The sequence below is a fragment of the Mobula birostris genome, chromosome 20 (genome assembly GCF_030028105.1).
Source record: "Mobula birostris isolate sMobBir1 chromosome 20, sMobBir1.hap1, whole genome shotgun sequence".
NCBI classification, from domain to species: domain Eukaryota; kingdom Metazoa; phylum Chordata; class Chondrichthyes; order Myliobatiformes; family Myliobatidae; genus Mobula; species Mobula birostris.
In genome coordinates this window covers 35,273,805-35,294,059 of record NC_092389.1, presented here as the reverse complement: position 1 = coordinate 35,294,059, position 20,255 = coordinate 35,273,805, and the positions used below count along the sequence as shown (strand labels likewise).

General features: G+C 44.9%; 1 protein-coding gene across 6 annotated transcripts in view; it reads left to right on the top strand.

The window, feature by feature from the left end:
- prdm10 (PR domain containing 10) overlaps positions 1-20,255 on the top strand; it is a 169,851-nt gene that overhangs the window by 120,022 nt on the left and 29,574 nt on the right. For all 6 annotated transcript variants that reach the window (XM_072238496.1, XM_072238494.1, XM_072238490.1 and 3 more), the window contains one exon: positions 11,145-11,300. In XM_072238496.1, the coding sequence (XP_072094597.1) occupies positions 11,145-11,300 (156 nt within the window). The remainder of the gene's footprint in view (positions 1-11,144; positions 11,301-20,255) is intronic.

The window sequence follows — 20,255 nt, the reverse complement described above, 5'->3', positions numbered from 1 at the left end:
CTGCTGCCTCAGCTACAGCCCTGCTGGTTGACTTGATCTCTCTCCTAGTGAAGCCAAGGTCATGCAGCCACTTCTGGAGAGTGGAGGCAATAAACCCACGGCAGCCTACTTCGAATGGATAGCATGAGACCTTCCACCCTCTGTCTCTGCACTCTGATCTTAATTCTGCATACTTGGTTAACTTGTGCTCATGGGCTTCATCGATGTTGTCTTCCCAGGGGACTGTGAGTTCACCAATAACCACTTCTCTACTGGTGTCAGACCATACGATTATATCTGGACGCAATGTGGTGAAAGCTATTTGCTCCGGGAAACTGCCTTTCCCGTCCAGGTCAGCCTTGATGCACCAATCATTGGCTGAAGAAAGTATGTTTGATTGTGAGCCTGTGCTGTACACCCTTGACTTGGAGCCTTCTTTCACAAATGATATGTGATGTTCTGTGCAGCATGGGGCATGAGATAACTTGTGCTGCAGTACTCTCTGCTCAACCGCTTCTGTCACAACTTTGAGAACGTTGTTATGTCTCCAAGTGTACATGCCGCTGGAAAGATTGACTCTGCATGCACTCAAAATATGTTGAAGTGTTCCCTTCTCGCCACAAGCAGCACACCTGTCTGTCTTATCTTCATACCAGGTGCTGAGGTTGGCAGGTGTTGGGAGCAGATTGTACGCTGCTCTGCATAGAAAAGAAATGCGGAGCGGTTCCATCTACCACAAAATATTCCAAGATAGATGTCGTTGTTCAACACTTTCCCACCGGGTCCAAGCCCCTTGTTTGGCCAGGCCAGCTGATTTAGCTAACCTCTTCTCCTCTTCTACCTCTCGTATTTCTTGTGTTACAAGCTCACGGCGCTTCTTACCTGTAGAAGATGACCACCACTTGTGGGTTGTCCATCCAAGTTCCTGGCGACCTAGCTGGATAGCCCCAACCGTCTCCTTGTGCTTCAATCTAGACTCTGCCTCATCAACTGCTACACAGGCTGACCACTTCCTGCCTGATCTCACATCCGGCTGGGTGTTCTTGATGATAGGGTCTTTTGAGTCTCGAAGCATCAAGAATGATCTTACCTTGGCTACCTTGACCTCCTCAACAAGGGATTGCACTGGGATGGTAAGCTTTGTGTGGCTACTGTGGATTGCAACACTGGTGAGGCTGCTCGGTACTCCAAGCCACTTCTTCACATACTTGTTGATCTTCTGTTCCATTGCCTCAACATGGGACATTGCCACTTCATAGACAGTTAGTGGCCACATTATCTGTGGCATCAGTCCGTACTGCAAGCACCACAACTTCAACTTGCCAGGCAAGCCACACTTGTCAACAGACATCAGACCTCTGCTGATCTGTTCTCCTGTCTCTTCAACCCTCTTGGTGTCTCTCAGTTCCTCTGTATACCATCGCCCGAGGCTCTTAACCGGTTGGTCCTGAGTGGATGGAATCTCCTCTCCTCAAAGGGTGAAATGAAAGTCAACTAGCTTTCCTCTCCTAAGAACAAGGCTCCTTGACTTCTTGGTCTTGAACTTCATTCTTCCCCAATCCATTAGCTCCTTGAGTCTAGATAGTATATTTTCCACTGCCTCCGTGCTGGGACCCAAAAGGGTAAGATCGTCCATGAACGCTCGTATTGGTGGTAACTCCTCTCCGCCATCAAGTGCGACACCTGGTCCCATTGATTCTGCAGCCCTCACAATAACCTCCATGGCTAACACAAAAAGGGTGGGTGAAATTGCACATCCCGTTGGGATTCCAACATCCAAGCTCTGCCACCTAGTTGTAAACTGCTGAGTGGAAAACCTCATCTGGAAATCGTAGTAGTACTGCATAACAAAGTTCCTCACCTTAGCAGGAATCCATAGGAATTCCATTGCAAACTCAATCAGGACATGGGGAACAGAACCATACGCATTTGCCAGATCAAGCCAAACTACAGCCAGATTTCTTCTCAACCTTTTTGACTCCTGGATGGTATGCCATATCATACTAGAATGTTCAAGGCATCCTGGGAAGCCTGGTACTCCTGCCTTCTGCACAGATGTATTTACTAATCCATTCTCTAAAACAAATGAAGATCTTCTTTCTGCCAGAATGCCAAACATAATCTTCCCTTCTACATTCAGGATTGAAATTGGTTGGAACTGATTCAATGTAGAAGAATTCCCTTCCTTCGGGATGTATACTCCTTCAGCCTCACTCCATGACACAGGAACAACACCTTGTCTCCACACCACCTTTAACAATCTCCACAAGTATTTCCTCAGCTGTTCACACTTCTTGAACACCTTATACAGCACTCCATTAGGTCCTGGCACTGAGCCTGACCTTGCCTTTCTGATGAACCATTCAACTTCTGCCAGTTTGGGTTCTGACAGATCGAACTTCACTCCTGGCTTGGTAGGCTTCACAAGCCCTGAAATGTCAAGCAAAGGAGCCTCCCGCTGTTCGTTAGAGTAAGTGCTTGCCAGGTGATCCTCAAGTTCTTGTTGAGAGATATTAAGCTGCCCGCTCTTACTTTGTTCAAGCAGTTTCTTTGTGAACTCGTGAGGGTTCTCAAAGAACGACTTTCTTGCCTTCTCTCTCTTCTTTCTCTTTTTACGTTGTGACTCTGCACGATGGAGTGATGCTAACTTTATTCGAAAATGCTTTCGGAGATCAGCAAGCCCTGGCTTGTCACCCTCACTTGCTACCTTCCACCTCTGTCTCAATGATCTAAGCTCTCTCCTCAACCTACTAATCTCCTTCTGGCGCCTGCTTGGTTGCCGTGTAGGCTTTGCTTTCTTCAACTCAACCAAACCAAACCTGTACTTTCCAACATCGTAAATCATATCGCCCATCACTTCCAACTTTCTCTTTGATGTTCCCCTGAGAGTGTTCTCCAACATCATACTGATATCCTCATCAAACACACGCCAAGCCTTCTCATCTGCCATTGCTGGCCACTTGACCTTCCTCTTCTTCTCTACCTCCTCACCACCGCCATCATGCGAAGGATCTACCTGGGGACTGTGGTCTGAAACCTGACCTGGGTTATCTCTCATCTGACCTGGAGTATGATGACTCTCTCCAGAGCAAATCGCTGTGGCTTGTGAATCAGTGGTTGAAAAGACCGCATCATCTGTGCTTGGTGGAGTAATCTCATCTTCATCCACTGGGATGGAATAGCACTTCAACTTTGCTTGGTGGACTTGTAAACCTTTAATGCTGGAAAACACTCTCCCACACCAACACACTGGACACTCAGAGCCTCTTATCCTAGCTCTTGGTCGTAGTCGTTCCCTGTAATTCACTATACAATTATGACATAAAAGACATTTGGACAGCTGATATGAAAAGTTTGAGGGATAGGGGCCAGACACAAGTAAATGAGACTATCTAAGTTAAGCAACTTTGGGTTGGGTGAGTTGGGCTGATGGTCCTGCTTATCAGTGTTGTGTAGCTCTATGATATTAAACAAATCTGGTCATCTGAAATTCCTGAATTCCATGTAGTCAGGTGAGATGTTCCTTTTTGAACTTTCGTTGGGCTTCCTCAGAAAAGTGCAAGACCAGACAGTTTAGGTTTGGGATGTGGTGGGTGGAGAGGGCATTTCCTGGCTAAATCCACCACTTTTTGAAGGTTTTTCCATTCTTGGGCATTGGTTGCATCATGAACTGGTATGAAAACGCCAGTCAGAATACTCTCCATCGTGCTTCTATAGAAGTTTTTTCAAGTCTTAGACGACACACCAAATCTTTCAAGTGTCGAGAAAGTAGAGATGCCTTCTTTGTAACAATATTCACGTGCTGGTCCCAGGACAGATCCTTTGATTTAATAATGGAAATTAAAGTTACTGACACTTTCCACCTCCAATTCCCGAATGAAGACTGGCTCATGGACCTCTGGCTTCTTCCTCTTGTAGTCAATAATCAGCTCTTTGAGTGGTGCCTCTCACCCAATGTCAGCAAAACCAAACAGATTTTCAATCTCCGTTATAATTTTCATCACTACCTCTGATTTGGCCACAACAGTGGTGTTGTCAACAAACTTAAATATGGCATAGGAGCTGTACTTAGCCACACATAAGTATAAAGTGAGTAGAGCAGGAGCTAAGCATACAGCCATATGGTGCACCTGTGCTGATGGTGATTGTGGAGGAGATGTTTTTGCCAATTAGTACTGACGGGTCAGCAAGTGAGGAAATTGGAGATCCAGTTGCACAAGGAGTTATTGGACCTTATTGATTAGTTTTGAGGGAATGATAATATTGAATGCTGAGCTGGAATGACTGAAGAACATCCTGATGTATGCATCTTCACTGTCCAGATGTTCCAGGGCTGAGAGAAGAGCCAATGAAATGGCATCTGCTATTGACCTGTTGTGACGGTAGGCAAATTGGAGCAGATCCAAGTTATTCCTCAAGGAGGAATTGTTATGTTGCATGACCATCCTCCCAAAGCACTTCATCACAGTGCTACTGGACGATACTCATTGAAGCAAGTTGATTGCTTGAAGCAGTTGAGTACCTCAGACAGCTGCAGCAAGAGGTTAAAGATGTCGGAGTACAGGATCAGAAGATGTAGAATCTTGTGGATAATGGACAGCAAGGAAGGCTGTCAAAGCTTCCACAATGATCCGGACTGCTACCTTCTTAGAAGTTTGTGCAGATACAGTATGTCTTCTAAAACTTTGGCAAACTTCTATAGATGCACAGTGGAGAGTATTCTGACTGGTTGTGTCATGGCCTGGTATGGAAACACCAATTCCCTTGAGTGAAAAAACCTACAAAAAGTGGTGGATATAGCCCAGTCCATCACAAGCAAAGCTCTCCCCACCATTGAGCACATCCACAAGGAGTTCTGCCTGAAGAAAGCAGCATCCATCATCATGGACCCCCACCATCCATGCCATGGTCTCTTCTTGCTGCTGCCATTGGGTAGAGGGTACAGAAGCCTTGGGTCCCACCATCAGGTTCAGTAACAGTTATTACCTTTCAACCATCAGGCTCTTGAACCAGCGTGGATAGGTTTACTCAACTCAACGTTGAACTGATTCCACAACTTGTGGACTCGTTTTCAAGGACTCCACAACTCATGTTCGCAACATTATTTATGTACTTATTAGATTATGAGAACACTCAGTCCTCTTTTATTGTCATTTAGAAATGCATACATGCATTAAGAAATGATACAATGTTTCTCCGGAGTGATATCACAGAAAACAAGACAAACCAAAGACTAACACTGACAGAACCACATAATTATAACATATAGTTACAGCAGTGCAAAGCAATACCATAATTTGATGAAGAACAAACCATGGGCACGGGAAAAAAAGGTCTCAAAAGTCCCTGAGTCGATCAACTCCCGAGTCCCCGATAGCGGCGGCAAAAGGGAGAAACTCCCTGCCATAAACCTGCAGGCACCGTCAACTTGCCGATGCCTTGGAAGCAGCTGACACCAAGTCCATCCATCCGAAAACTTCGAGCCTCCGACCAGCCCTCCGATTCAGCCTCCCGAGCGCCATCCTCTGCTGAGTGCTTTCGACCTCGCCCCGGCCGCTGAAACAAGCAAAGCTAAGGATTTCGGGGCCTTCTGCTCTGGAGATTCCGGTTACCACACAGTAGCAGCGGCAGCGAAGCGGGCATTTCAGAAGTTTTCCACGTTCCTCCGTACTCTCACGTCCGTCTCCATCAAATCAGAATTGTGCACAGTCCCCTACTTGAGATAACAGATACTCATCACCGGAGAGACCGCGCGCGCTGCCGTCACGCCGCCATCTTCTCCACTCTATTATTTTTGCAGTTTGACTTTTCAACATTGGTTGTCAGTCTTTGTGATTTATGATTGATTCTGTTGTATTTCTTTGTCCTCAGGGTAGTATATGGTGACATGTATGTACTTTGATAATAAATTTACTTTGAATGTTGAATGATTAGAAAGATAGGGGTCAAATGTAGGCAAATGGAACTGAGCTCAGGTTGGCGAGGATTGACGTGGGCAAATTGGGGTGAAGGACCTGTTCCTGTGCTGTATGACTTTATCAAGGCACTATACATTTTTCTACTTTGTGCCATTTTTGGTATTTCAGTCTACAGCTTATTCCTTTTCATCACCTTTGTAAAATACCATCTGACCCTAAGTTGCAGGCTGCTGTGGACGTTGTAGTTCAGGGCAAGCTTTCCCCGAGTTCAGGGATTCCAACTTTTGTAGACAAACTCAGGAAACCGCAGACAAAGGAGACTCAGCTCTCCCCACCATTGAGCACACTTACAGGGGGCGCTGTCACAACAAAACTCTCTTGTCGTTGCTGCCATCAAGTTGGAGGTACAGAAGCGTTAGTTCCCACACTATCAGGTTCAGGAGCAGTTATTACCTGACAACCACCGGGTTCCTGAACTGTCACTCACCACAACTCTGAACTGTTTCTGTGTTCTACAGAACTCTTTCAAATTCATGTTCTTGTATTACTTTTTGATATTTGCCTTTTATACATTGGTGTTTGTTGGTTTTTGTTTGTGTATAGTTTTAGTAACTTCTATTGTACTTCTGATTTTCCTGTAAGTGCCTGCAAGAAAATGAATTTCAAGGTAATATATGGTAACACATACAGTTGTATGTACTTTGATTCTAAATTACTTTGAACTTTGGTCCCCTGAGCTCTGTTCCATTTGCCTACATTGGCTCATATCTTTCTAATCGTTCAACATTCAAAGTTCAAAGTAAATGTATTTTCAAAGTACATACATGTCACCTCTTTCTAAAGATTTGATTTCATTATTTACCAACAGAGCCATCCACCCCCTCTGCCTACCTGCCTGTCCTTTTGATACACTGTGTATCCTTGGATGGTAAGCTCCCAACTATGACCTTCCAGCCACAACTCTGTGATGCTCACAGTGCCATACCTGCTAATTTCTAATTGCGCTACAAGCTCATCTACCTGTGTGCATTAAATACACCTTCAGTCCTGTATTCATCACCTTTTTCAATTTTGCCCCATGTTACAGGAAGTTAAATTCTTCTCCCTTCCTAAATTTGTTTCTTTACTCTGTAGGCTCCTGCACTTTCCTTCTCTCTTACTTTATCCTCACATTTCCCAAACTGCTGGACCCATCTCCTTACTATTTAATTTAAAGACACACTTCAGCCCATCCCACTGACTGCAAATTTGCCCTATCAACTACCTATCCTTCCTCACGCTTTTACTACACACTGCATCAACATGTATACCAACAGCCCTGTCCTCAGCCCTATCACCCTGCCAAATTAGTTTAAACCTTCTCCAACAACTTTAGCAAGCCTGCCCACAAGGATACTGTATTGGTCCCTCTCAAATTTGGGTGTTACCCATCCTTTTTGGAAGGTCTTCCCCAGAAGAGATCCCAATAATCCAGAAATCTGAACCCCTAACCCTGCACCAATTCGTCAGCCACACATTCGTTTACCAAGTCATCCTGTTCTTGCCCTCACTGGCACATGGCATGGGCTGCAATCCAGAGAATACTACTCTTAAGGTTCTGCTTTTCAGATTTCAACTGATCTCCTTATGATCTCTCTTTAGGACCTCGTCCCTTTTCCTAATATATATATGTATGTATATATGCCATGGACCCAATCTGAGACGTCCCTGACCCTAGCACCTGGGAGGCAACATACTGTCCGGCTGTCTCTTTCACATCCACAGAATCTCCTGTCTCCTTCTCTAATTATGGAATACCTTATCATTACTGCTCCCTCTTCTCCTGTCCTTCCCTTCTGAGCCATTAACTGCTAGGGATCTGACTACTGCTACCCTGATAGGTCATTCCTCCAACAGTATTCAAAGCGGTGTACCTGTTATTGAGGGGAACAGCCACAGGGGCACTCTGCACTGTCGTCTTATTCCCTTTCACTCTTCTGACAGTCAGAGAGACAACACCCTAAAACCACCCTCTGGCTTCTCCCATGAAGGCAATGTCAAATCCAATATATTACCTCATCACGAATGCCAAGCGACTGAACCTTCTTGACCAGTCTCCCAAGCGGGACTTTGTCAAAAGCCTTACTAAAGTTCAAGTTGATGATATCCACTGCCTCTCCTTCATCAATTTTCCTGGTTATCTCCTCAAATTACTCTAAGGTTGGTTAGACATGACCTATCACGCACAAAACCATGTTTACTATCCCTAATCAGGCCCTGTCTATCCAAATGCTTATATATCCGGTCCCTTAGAATACCTTCCAATAATTTACCCATTACTGATGTCTGTCTCACCAACCTATAATTTTCCTTCTTATTCTTAGAGCCTTTCTCCTACAAGGGAATGTTAGCTATCCTGCACTCCTCTGGCACCTCACCTGTGGTGAAGATTGTTTTAAATATCTCTACCTGGCCCCTGCAGTTTCTGCACTAGCCTCCCACAGTGTCCCAGGGACACCTTGTCAGGTGCTGGGGATTTATCTTGGATCAAAACAGCCTCCTATTCTGTAATCTGGATATAGTCCATGACTTTACTGCTGTTTTGCCTCAGTCTGTGTCCATCTCCTAAGAAATACAGTGCAAGAAATCCATTTAAGATCTTCCCCCATCCGTTTCAGCTCCATACATGATATGGAGAAGAATGCTGAAAGCCTCGATGAACATTTAAAAACTGGTATTGCTGAAATTTGGGATGAGAGAAATGAGATGGAAAAAGGAAATGTAAGAATGGATGGTGTGAACATTGAAATTAAGAGCAAGAGTGGGTCACTTGACATTCAAACCTGACCCACCGTTTACTGAGATCATGGATCATTAGATTGTCAGCTCAACTATGTATTCTAACCTATCCATATACAGGTTTCCCCCGCCATCCGAAGGTAGAGCGTTCCTATGAAACGGTTCGTAAGCTGAAATGTCGTAAAACGAAGAAGCAATTACCATTTATTTATATGGGAAAATTTTGTGAGCGTTCGCAGACCCAAAAATAACCTACCAAATCATGCCAAATAATACATACAACCTAAAATAACAGTAACATATAGTAAAAGCAGGAATGATATGATAAATACACAGCCTATATAAAGTAGAAATACTTTTCCGCAATCATTACTGAACTGTTCTCCGGAGCGAAAATCTCACACAAGCGCTGTCGGCAGAAAATCTCACGCAAGCGCTGTTGGCAAGAACACTCTCTCCAGTAACCTTTAAGCTATGAAGCTGCCAAATCATACCAAATAACACACAAAAATACACAGCCTATATAAAGTAGAAATAATGTATCTACAGTGTAGTATCACTTATGGGAATTGGGAAGATAGCTTGCTGAGCACACTGATGATGGTGTGTTAGACTGAGTCGTTCCAGGTTGGGTGGTGCAGTGGCCCCCAACCTCCAGGCCGCCGTGCGATACATTGCCGCGAAGCATGCAGGAATGCAGCAGTAACTGGGAGGTACACGGCACATCTTTAAGGAAAAAGCCGAAATAAACAAGCTAATTAATTAGGTGCCGCCTGACACGTAATTGTCAGCCCAGATCAGTGCCGATTTCCGATTGCGTCGTCTCTGATCTGGGTTGGCGGCACCTAATTAATTAACATGTTTATTTCGACTTTTTTCTTAAAGATGTGCTATGTGCCTCCTGGCTACCGTTGCATTCTCCGCGAATCGGTATCTGTCCGTGGCCTGGGGTTTGGAGTGGTGGGACACTGGGGTGTCCTGTTTCCATTAGAGCAGGCAGGTCATCTTCTCCTATGACTGCCCGCCTCAATGTCGAAGATCAAGTTTCGTCGTCTGCTGTGGCTGATGTGGAAGGCTTGCTTGACTGCTGAGCCTTGCGCATTTTTCTATCACACAGTTCTTTGTAAGGACTCAAACCATTCTGCAAATATCTCCTAAACTGACGTACCCTTTCAAAATTAAAGTCATACTTTATCATTACTCATTCGGTTTTGATTTTTATCCTTTTTTCTTCCAATTGCATCAGCTCTTCATCTGTCAGTTCTTGGTGATGGGATGCCAAAACCTCTTCAACATCATGTTCGTCAGCTTCCACTAGCTAAACCCACGTTGTCTCACGTTGTCCTTACTTGTTCACCACGATCAAAACGCTTAATTATGTCTAGCTTTATGCGAAGTGTGATACTCTTACAAGCTCTCTCAGGCTTATCCAATACCATAGAACTCATCTTGCAAACGGCTGCTCACAGGCAGGTGTTAAAGCAAAGCAGTTCCGAATCCGGGGGAGAGCGGCTGCTCGGGGAGCACACTGCCTTTTATCGCGTGCTGAATTTTTTTCGGAACAGTAAAAACACCTTCTGAAAGTGAAAACAGGGTACTAATGTAGGTCTTTCGTAGCAGTGAGGTTTCGTAAAGTGAACGTTCGAAAAGTGGGGGACACCTGTCAATCTTTCACTCCCTGCTACAAAACTCGATCTCCACTTTATTAAAAAAAAAAAAAAAAAAGTCTGTTTTCACTGTTCATTGACCAAGAGAGTTATAAAGGCTCCTGATCCTTTGGGAGAAAACACTTTACCCCATGTGTTTCAAATGGGCAACCTTTTTGTTTTAAATACTTCATTCTAACCTATATTGGATACAAGCTAAGCCTGTGTAACCTTTCCCCATAAGACAACCTGGCCATTCCAGGTATTACTGCAGAGTGACATACAATATATTAATGTATTTCCTTAAATAAAGAGACCATATTTGTACATTGTATTCCAGATGTGGTCTCAACAATTTCCTTTCTGAAACAACACCATTGTAATTTTGTAATCCATTCCCTCTCAAAACACAAAGATTTTCTAGCTTTTGTTGTTGTACATGCGTACTGGACTTTTATGAACCTATTGATAGTTGGGGATGGTTTATAATGTGTGTTTGTTGAGACAGAGGTCAATAGTTGAAAGCATGATTATACCAGCTCTGGTACAAATGGACTTTTCCTGGAGCGTGGAAAGAATGAGTATATTGAAGGGACGGTGAGCAGAAAGTGTGAATGTGCTGGAGTATGTTTAAGAACAAAATGCTACATTTGGTAGCTGGAACATGGGAGAAGTATGTGAAAGGACAGTTTCAATGGAGTATTAAAGTTCAGTGTGAAGGGATTGGTATGGATAGGATTTGGAAGACATGAGTATGAATGGATTGGTGTAGTTGGAGACTGGTAGCTATTTTATCCTGTTTTGTCCTTGTATCAATGAATAGATAAAGAAGCACATTCGAAGCTTCCACTCTGAGAAGATTTACCAGTGTACAGAATGTGACAAAGCCTTCTGCCGGCCAGACAAGCTTCGACTACATATGCTGCGGCACTCTGATCGGAAGGACTTTCTCTGCTCCACCTGTGGCAAGCAGTTCAAAGTAAGTGGTTGTCCTGTACTGCCATCAACAGCTGCCATTGCTAATTGTACAGTTTGTACATCCATGTGCCTGTCCTTGTGTGATTACTTGATGTACATTGTGGACTGTTTGGTTTCACACACTTCGTTTTACCATAAATTCAATGAATTTTTTTAACCATTTAACAGGGAATTGGTGGAGCAGATTAGGGTTAAGAGGAGGGAGGGGAGGCCAAGGAAGAAATGTGTAAAAGAGCAAATATGCATGTACTGTATGTATGTCAGCTTTTGTAGACCATAACCTCGCTTGCCCAGACTGTAGAGAGCAGATGTAATACAGTTACTTCTTACACAAAGAAGTCAGGTGCAGGCATTTTCTGTTCCTTGAAATGATGTTAAAGATATGGAAAATTAGGACATCATTGTCACCGTGAGAACGTTGAAGTATTGATCGTGATAATGCCACCTCAATGGACAGAAGGGTATCATGATTGATGAATAAAGTGGTGGTATGCCACCTGGAAAGGCAAACTGGAACACGATCCTCATGAGATTTCTGCCATCAAGAATGAATATCTTGCCTTGTGTAATGAGTGAATATCTAATAACCCTCTAGTTCCCTGTCATGTAGAACCAACATGCCAGAGTCTGCAGTGCCTACACCAACATCCTGGAAGCAATGCATGTGGCCAAAGAGGAATTGTTCTTCAATGTTCAACTTTTGCCACAGTAAACTACACAGATTTCTGGAAAGGAGGTGATTTTTAGAGAAGGAATAGGGAAAACTATTCCCAGTGAAATTCTCCTTCATGAATTAGATTAGGTTATATTCAACTTTATTGTCATTGTGCCGAGTACAGATACAAAGCCAATGAAATGCAGTTAGCATCTGACCAGAAATGCAAAGAATAGTGTTATTTACAAAATAACTGCAAATAAAAAGTAAGTGCTACAGCACACAAATATAAAAGTACTGAGACAGTACAATATGGGTGCAATACTGCTTAGCGCTGTGATGTGAGGTTCAGCAGGGTCACAGCCTCAGGGAAGAAGCTCTTCCTGTGCCTGCTGGTGCGGGAGCGGAGGCTCCTGTAGCGCCTACCGGATGGGAGGAGAGTAAAAAGTCCATGGTTATGGTGAGATGCATCCTTGATAATGCTTTTCACCCTGCCCAGGCAGTGTTTATGGTAGATGTTCTCAATGGTGGGCAATTGGGTGCTGATAATCCACTGGGCAGTTTTCACCACATGCTGGAGCGCTTTTTTAAAAGTCCGTCAGTATCCTGGGACAGAGGTGAGCTTTCTTGATGCTCCGCAGGAAATAAAGGCGCTGTTGTGCCTTTTTGATCAGGATGGAGGAGTTCACGGAGCAGGTGAGATCCTCGGAAATGTGGACACCAAGGAATTTGAAGCTTGATACACGCTCCACTACAGCTCCGTTGATGTAGATGGGGACGTGAGTGTGGCTCCTAGCATACCAAAAGTCCACAATGATCTCCTTGGTCTTCTGGGTGTTAAGGGCAAGGTTGTTGTTGGCACACCACACAGCCAGGTGCTGGATCTCGTCCCTGTAGGCCGTCTCGTCATCCCCTCTGATCAGGCCAGCCACCGTGGTGTCATCTGCGAACTTGATTATGCAGTTAGAACCATGTACAGGAACACAGTCGTAGTTGAAAAGGGAGTACAGAAGAGGGCTCAGCACACAGCCTTGAGGCACGCCGGCATTCAGGGTGAGAATGGAGGAGGAGAGGTTGTCTAACTTAACTGATTCGGGTCTGTTGGTCAGAAAGTCCAAGGTCCATTTGCAGAGGGATGAGCTGATACCAAGCTGGCGAAGTTTGATGATCAGCTTGGAGGGGATCACAGTATTGAATGCCGAACTAAAGTCAGTGAACAGCATTCTGATGTAAGAGTTGGGGCTGTCCAGGTGGGTCAGGGCAGAGTGAAGTGCCGTGGAGGTGGCATCCTCTACTGACCTGTTGGTGCGATAGGCAAATTGATGGGGGTCCAGGGTAGAGGGCAGACAGGATTTCAGATGTGATAGAACCAATCTCTCAAAGCACTTCGCAATGATGGGGGTGAGTGCAACTGGGTGGAAGTCATTCAGGCCCGTGGCAGTGGAATGCTTCGGCACTGGCATGATGGTGGCGATCTTGAAACTTGTGGGGACAACTGCTTGGGCCAGGGACAGATTGAAAATGTCCGTTAAGACCCCGGCCAACTGCCCTGCACAGACTCTGAGCACACGGCCAAGTATTCCATCCAGACCAGCTGCCTTTCGTACATTCACCCTGCTCAGGGTGGCGCAAACATTGGAGGTGGAAAGTGAGAGAGGCAGTTCACCAGGTGGGAGAATCCGCTTTGAGGGTGACCTCCTTGTTCTCTCAGTCAAAGCGAGCGTAGAAGTAATTGAGCTCATCAGGGAGGGAAGCAGAACCGTTTTATATACACACAGCAGTCACTTTATGAGGTACACCTGTATGCTAATACAAACATCTAATCAGCCAATCATATGGCAGCAACTCAATGCATAAAAGCAAGCAGACATGGTCAAGAAGTTTGGTTTTGTTGTTCAGACCAAACATAAGAATGGGGAAGAAATGTGATCTAAATGACTTTGACTGTGGAATGATTGTTGGTGCAAAACAGAATGATTTGAGTATCTCAGGAACTACTGATCTGGGAATTTCATGCGCAACAGTCTAGAGTCAGAGAATCATAGAAAAGTACAGCACAGAAACTGCATCTCATCCATGCCGAACCATTTAAACCGCCAACTCCCATCAACCTGCACCTGGACCATAGTCCTCCATACTCCTACCAGTGTACATACCTCTACTTCTCTTAAACGTTGAAATCGAGCTCGCATGGACCTCTTATGCTGGCAGCTCGTTCCACACTCTCACAACCCACTGAGTCAAGAAGTTTCCCCTCATATTCCCCTCAAACATTCACCTTGCATCCTAAACCCATAACCTCTACTTGTCGTCCCACCCAAGCTCAGTGGAAAACGCCTGCTTGCATTTACCCTGTCTATACCCCTTATAATTTTGTATTAAATCTTCCTTCAATCTTCTACATTCCAAGGAATAAAGTTCTAACCTCTCAATCTTTCCTCATAACTTAGGTCCTCCAGTTCTGGCAAAAACCTTGTAAATTTTGTCTGTACTCTTTCAAACTTCTTTGCATCTTTCCTGTTGGTAGGCGATCCAAAACTGCATGCGAAACAGGTTTCCCCCGCTATCCAAAGGCAGAGCGTTCCTATGAAACAGTTCATCAGCCGAAATGGCGTAAAGCGAAGAAGCAATTACCATTAATTTTTATGGGAAAAATTTTTGAGCGTTCGCAGGCCCAAAAAAAACCTACCAAATCATACCAAGTAGCACATAAAACCTAAAATAACAGTAACATATAGTAAAAGTAGGAATGATATGATAAATACACAGCCTAAATAAAGTAGAAATACTTTCCTGCAATCATTGCAGCACTGTCAAGCTAGCAAAAATCTCACATAGAAACATAGAAAATAGGTGCAGGAGTAGGCCATTCAGCCCTTCGAGCCTGCACTGCCATTCAGTATGATTATGGCTGATCATCCAACTCAGAACCCTGTACCAGCCTTCTCCCCCCCCCCCACCCCCATACCCCCTGATCCCTTTAGCCACAAGGGCCATATCTAACTCCCTCTTAAATATAGCCAATGAACTGGCCTCAACTGTTTCCTGTGGCAGAGAATTCCACAGATTCACCACTCTCTGTGTGAAGAAGTTTTTCCTCATCTCGGTCGTAAAAGGCTTCCCCTTTATCCTCAAACTGTGATCCCTCGTCCTGGACTTCCCCAACATCGGGAACAATCTTCCTGCATCTAGCCTGTCCAATCTCTTTAGGATTTTATATGTTTCAATAGGATCCCCCCTCAATCTTCTAAATTCCAACGAGTATAAGCCTAGTCGATCCGGTCTTTCATCATATGAAAGTCCTGCCATCCCAGGAATCAATCTGGTGAACCGTCTTTGTACCCCCCTCTATGGTAAGGATGTCTTTCCTTAGATTAGGGGACCAAAACTGCACACAATACTCCAGGTGTGGTCTCACCAAGGCCTTGTACAACTGCAGTGGTACCTCCCTGCTCCTGTAATCGAATCTTCTTGCTATGAATGCCAGCATACCATTCACCTTTTTCACCGCCTGCTGTACCGCATGCCCACTTTCAATGACTGGTGTATAATGACACCCAAGTCTCGTTGCACCTCCCCTTTTCCTAATCGGCCACCATTCAGATAATAATCTGTTTTCCTGTTTTTGCCACCAAAGTGGATAACCTCACATTTATCCACATTAAATTGCATCTGCCATGAATTTGCCCACTCACCTAACCTATCCAAGTCACCCTGCATCTTCTTAGCATCCTCCTCACAGCTAACACTGCCGCCCAGCTTCGTGTCATCCGCAAACTTGGAGATGCTGCATTTAATTCCTTCATCTAAGTCATTAATATATATTGTAAACAACTGGGGTCCCAGCACTGAGCCTTGCGGTACCCCACTAGTCACTGCCTGCCATTCTGAAAAGGTCCCATTTATTCCCACTCTTTGCTTCCTGTCTGCTAACCAATTTTCTATCCACATCAATACCCCCAATACCGTGTGCTTTAAGTTTGCACACTAATCTCCTGTGTGGGACCTTGTCAAAAGCCTTTTGAAAATCCAAATATCCCACATCCACTGGTTCTCCCCTATTCACTCTACTAGTTACATCCTCAAAAAATTCTGAGATTTGTCAGACATGATTTTCCTTTCACAAATCCATGCTGACTTTGTCCGATGATTTCACCGCTTTCCAAATGTGCTGTTATCACATCTTTGATAACTGACTCGAGCATTTTCCCCACCACCGATGTCAGGCTAACCGGTCTATAATTCCCCGGTTTCTCTCTCCTTCCTTTTTTAAAAAGTGGGGTTACATTAGCCACCCTCCAATCCTCAGGAACTAGTCCAGAATCTAACGAGTTTTGAAAAATTATCACTAATGCATCCACTATTTCTTGGGCTACTTCCTTAAGCACTCTGGGATGCAGACCATCTGGCCCTGGGGATTTATCTGCCTTTAATCCCTTTAATTTACTTAACACCACTTCCCTACTAACATGTATTTCCCTCAGTTCCTCCATCTTACTGGACCCTCTGTCCCCTACTATTTCCAGAAGATTATTTATGTCGTCCTTAGTTAAGACAGAACCAAAGTAGTTATTCAATTGGTCTGCCATGTCCTTGCTCCCCATAATCAATTCACCTGTTTCTGTCTGTAGGGGACCTACATTTGTCTTAACCAATCTTTGTCTTTTCACATATCTATAAAAGCTTGTACAGTCAGTTTTCATGTTCCCTGCCAGTTTTCTCTCATAATCTTTTTTCCCCTTCCTAATTAAGCCCTTTGTCCTCCTCTGCTGGAATCTGAATTTCTCCCAGTCCTCAGGTGAAGCCACTTTTTCTGGCTAATTTGTATGCTTCTTCTTTGGAATTGATACTATCCCTAATTTCCCTTGTCAGCCACGGGTGCACTACCTTCCTTGATTTATTCTTTTGCCAAACTGGGATGAACAATTGTTGTAGTTCATCCATGCGATCTTTAAATGCTTGCCATTGCATATCCACCATCAACCCTTTAAGTGTCATTTGCCAGTCTATCTTAGCTAATTCACGTCTCATACCTTCAAAGTTACCCTTCTTTAAGTTCAGAACCTTTGTTTCTGAATTAACTATGTCACTCTCCATCTTAATAAAGAATTCCACCATATTATGGTCACTCTTACCCAAGGGGCCTCTCACGACAAGATTGCTAATTAACCCTTCCTCATTGCTCAATACCCAGTCTAGAATAGCCTGCTCCCTAGTTGGTTCCTCGACATGTTGGTTCAAAAAACCATCCCGCATACATTCCAATAGATCCTCTTCCTCAGCACCCTTACCAATTTGGTTCACCCAGTCTATATGTAGATTGAAGTCACCCATTATAACTGCTGTTCCTTTATTGTACACATTTCTAATTTCCTGTTTAATACCATCCCCAACCTCACTACTACTGTTAGGTGGCCTGTACACAACTCCCACCAGTGTTTTCTGCCCCTTAGTGTTATGCAGCTCGACCCATATTGTTTCCACATCCTCCCGGCTAATGTCCTTCCTTTCTATTGCGTTAGTCTCCTCTCTAACCAGCAATGCTACCCCACCTCCTTTTCTTTCATGTCTATCCCTCTTGAATATTAAATATCCCTGAACGTTGAGCTCCCATCCCTGGTCACCCTGGAGCCATGTCTCTGTGATCCCAACTATATCATATTCATTAATAACAATCTGCACTTTTAATTCATCCACCTTGTTACGAATGCTCCTTGCATTGACACACAAAGCCTTCAGGCTCGCTTTTACAACACTCTTAGCCCCTATACAATTATGTTGAACAGTGGCCCTTTTTGATTTTTACCCTGGATTTGTCGGCCTGCCACTTTTACTTTTCCTTTTCACCTTACTACTTTTTGCTTCTACCCTCATTTTACACCCCTCGGTCTCTCTGCACTTGTTCCCATCCCCCTGTTGTGAACTAACCTCTTCTCTCCTAGTCTCTTTAATTTGATTCCCACCCCCGAACCATTCTAGTTTAAAGTCACCTCAGTAGCGCTCGCAAATCTCCCCGCCAGGATATTGGTCCCCCTAGGATTCAAGTGTAACCCGTCCTTTTTGAACAGATCATACCTGCGCCAAAAGAGGTCCCAATGATCCAAAAACTTGAATCCCTGCCCCCTGCTCCAATCCCTCAGCCACGCACTTATCCTCCACCTCATCACATTCTTACTCTCACTGTCGCGTGGCACAGGCAGTAATCCCGAGATTACTACCATTGCGGTCCTTTTTCTCAACTCCCTTCCTAACTCCCTATATTCTCCTTTCAGGGCCTCTTCCCTTTCTCTACCTATGTCATTGGTACCTATATGTACCACGACCTCTGGCTCCTCACCCTCCCACTTAAGGATATCTTGGACGCGATCAGAAATGTCCCGGACCCTGGTACCAGGGAGGCAAACTACCATCCGGGTCTCTGGACTGCGTCCACAGAATCGCCTGTCTGACCCCCTTACTATCGAGTCCCCTATTACTACTGGCCTCCTCTTCCTTTCCCTACCCTTCTGAGCTACAGGGCCAGACTCTGTGCCAGAGGCACGGCCACTGTCGCTTCCCCCAGGTAAGCTGTCCCCCCCAACAGTACTCAAACAGGAGTACCTATTGTCAAGGGGCACAGCCACCGGGGTACTCTCTATTACCTGACTCTTCCCCTTCCCCCTCCTAACCATGACCCACTTGTCTGCCTTCCGTGGCCCCGGTGTGACCACCTGCCTGTAACTCCTCTCTATCAACTCCTCACTCTCCCTGACCAGACGAAGGTCATCGAGCTGCAGCTCCAGTTCCCTAACGCAGTCCCTTAGGAGCTGCATCTCGGCGCACCTGGCGCAGATGTGAACGTCCGGGAGGCTTGGAGACTCCACGACCTCCCACATCCGGCACTGAGAACAACAAACTGCCCTCACACTCATACTGCCCCTCTCCTCAAATAACAACAAAAAATGAATACCAAACCCTCTTCGCCTCGCCCGTTTCCGCCTAAGCCCGTTGAGCCGAAGCCCTTAAGCCTTCACTCTGCTCCTAGCTCACTATGCTGCCCGCTGTATAAGGCTCTGTTCCTTTTAAATCTTCCGCGCTTCACTGCCCGATGTCACACGCCTGCGCAGTCCCGCCTCTCTGAACGCCGATGGAAAAAAAAATGAAAAATTTTAAAATGGCTTCCTCCGCACTCCCACTCCGATTCTCAGACTTCCTTCTTCGAATTAAACCCGAAGCAGGACTTCTGTCCTTTTAAGTCTTCCGCGCTTCACTGCCCGACGTCACACGCCTGCGCAGTCCCGCCTCTCTGAACGCCGATGGAAAAAAAACTGAAAAATTTGAGAATGGCTTCCTCTGCACTCCCACTCTGATTCTCAGACTACCTTCTTCTCACGCAAGCACTCTAGGCGGAAGCACTCTCAGCAGAAACACACCCTCCAGTAACCTTTAAGCTATGAAGCTGCTGTCACCTCAAAAACCGATCAAACCGCCTATGACTACCTTTAAATTCCACTTTCGCAAAAATGTCTTTCATTTATATTGAAAACATTTTTGTGTGTTCCCAGACCCGAAAAATAACCTACCAAATCATACCAAATAACACAAAATTACACAGCCTATATAAGGTAGAAATAATGTATGTACACTGTAGTTTCACTTAGCGGAATTGGGAGGACAGCGAGCACACTGATAATGGTGTGTTAGGCTGAGGTTGCGGTGGTGGGAGGTACAGGAGACTGGTCACTAACATCTTCTATGTCTGCCTGCCTCGATGTCGAAGGTTGAGGTTCGTCGTCTGCTGTCGCTGATGTGGAAGGCTTGAAAAACGACAGTATGCTTGGCTGCTTAGCCTCACGCATTTTTCTATCATATAGTTCTTTGTAAGCACTCAAACTATCCTGCAAATGTGCCCTAAACCTACGTGCCCTTTCAAAATTAAGTCATACTTTTCTGCAACCATTGCGGCGCTGTCAATCGCAGCGAAAATCTCACACAAGTGCTTCACGTTTAGTTCCTGGATGACTTCACTTTCGGGCCATTCGCTACTGCGTTCAGTTTCAATTCGTATCCTTTCCTCTTGCAATTGCATCAGCTCTTCATCTGTCAATTCTTGGTCATGGGATGCCAAAACCTCTTCAGCATCATCTTTTGTCAACTTCCACAAACCCAGCCTCCTTAGCTAAAGACACTATTGTCGTATTTATTGTTGTTGGTTTGAAGCCTTTAAACTCGTTCGCTGCTTTGGGACACAGTTTCCTCCAAATGCCATTTCTCATCGAGACTGTTAGCCTATTGAGAGCATCTCCAATGTTGGCGATTGCC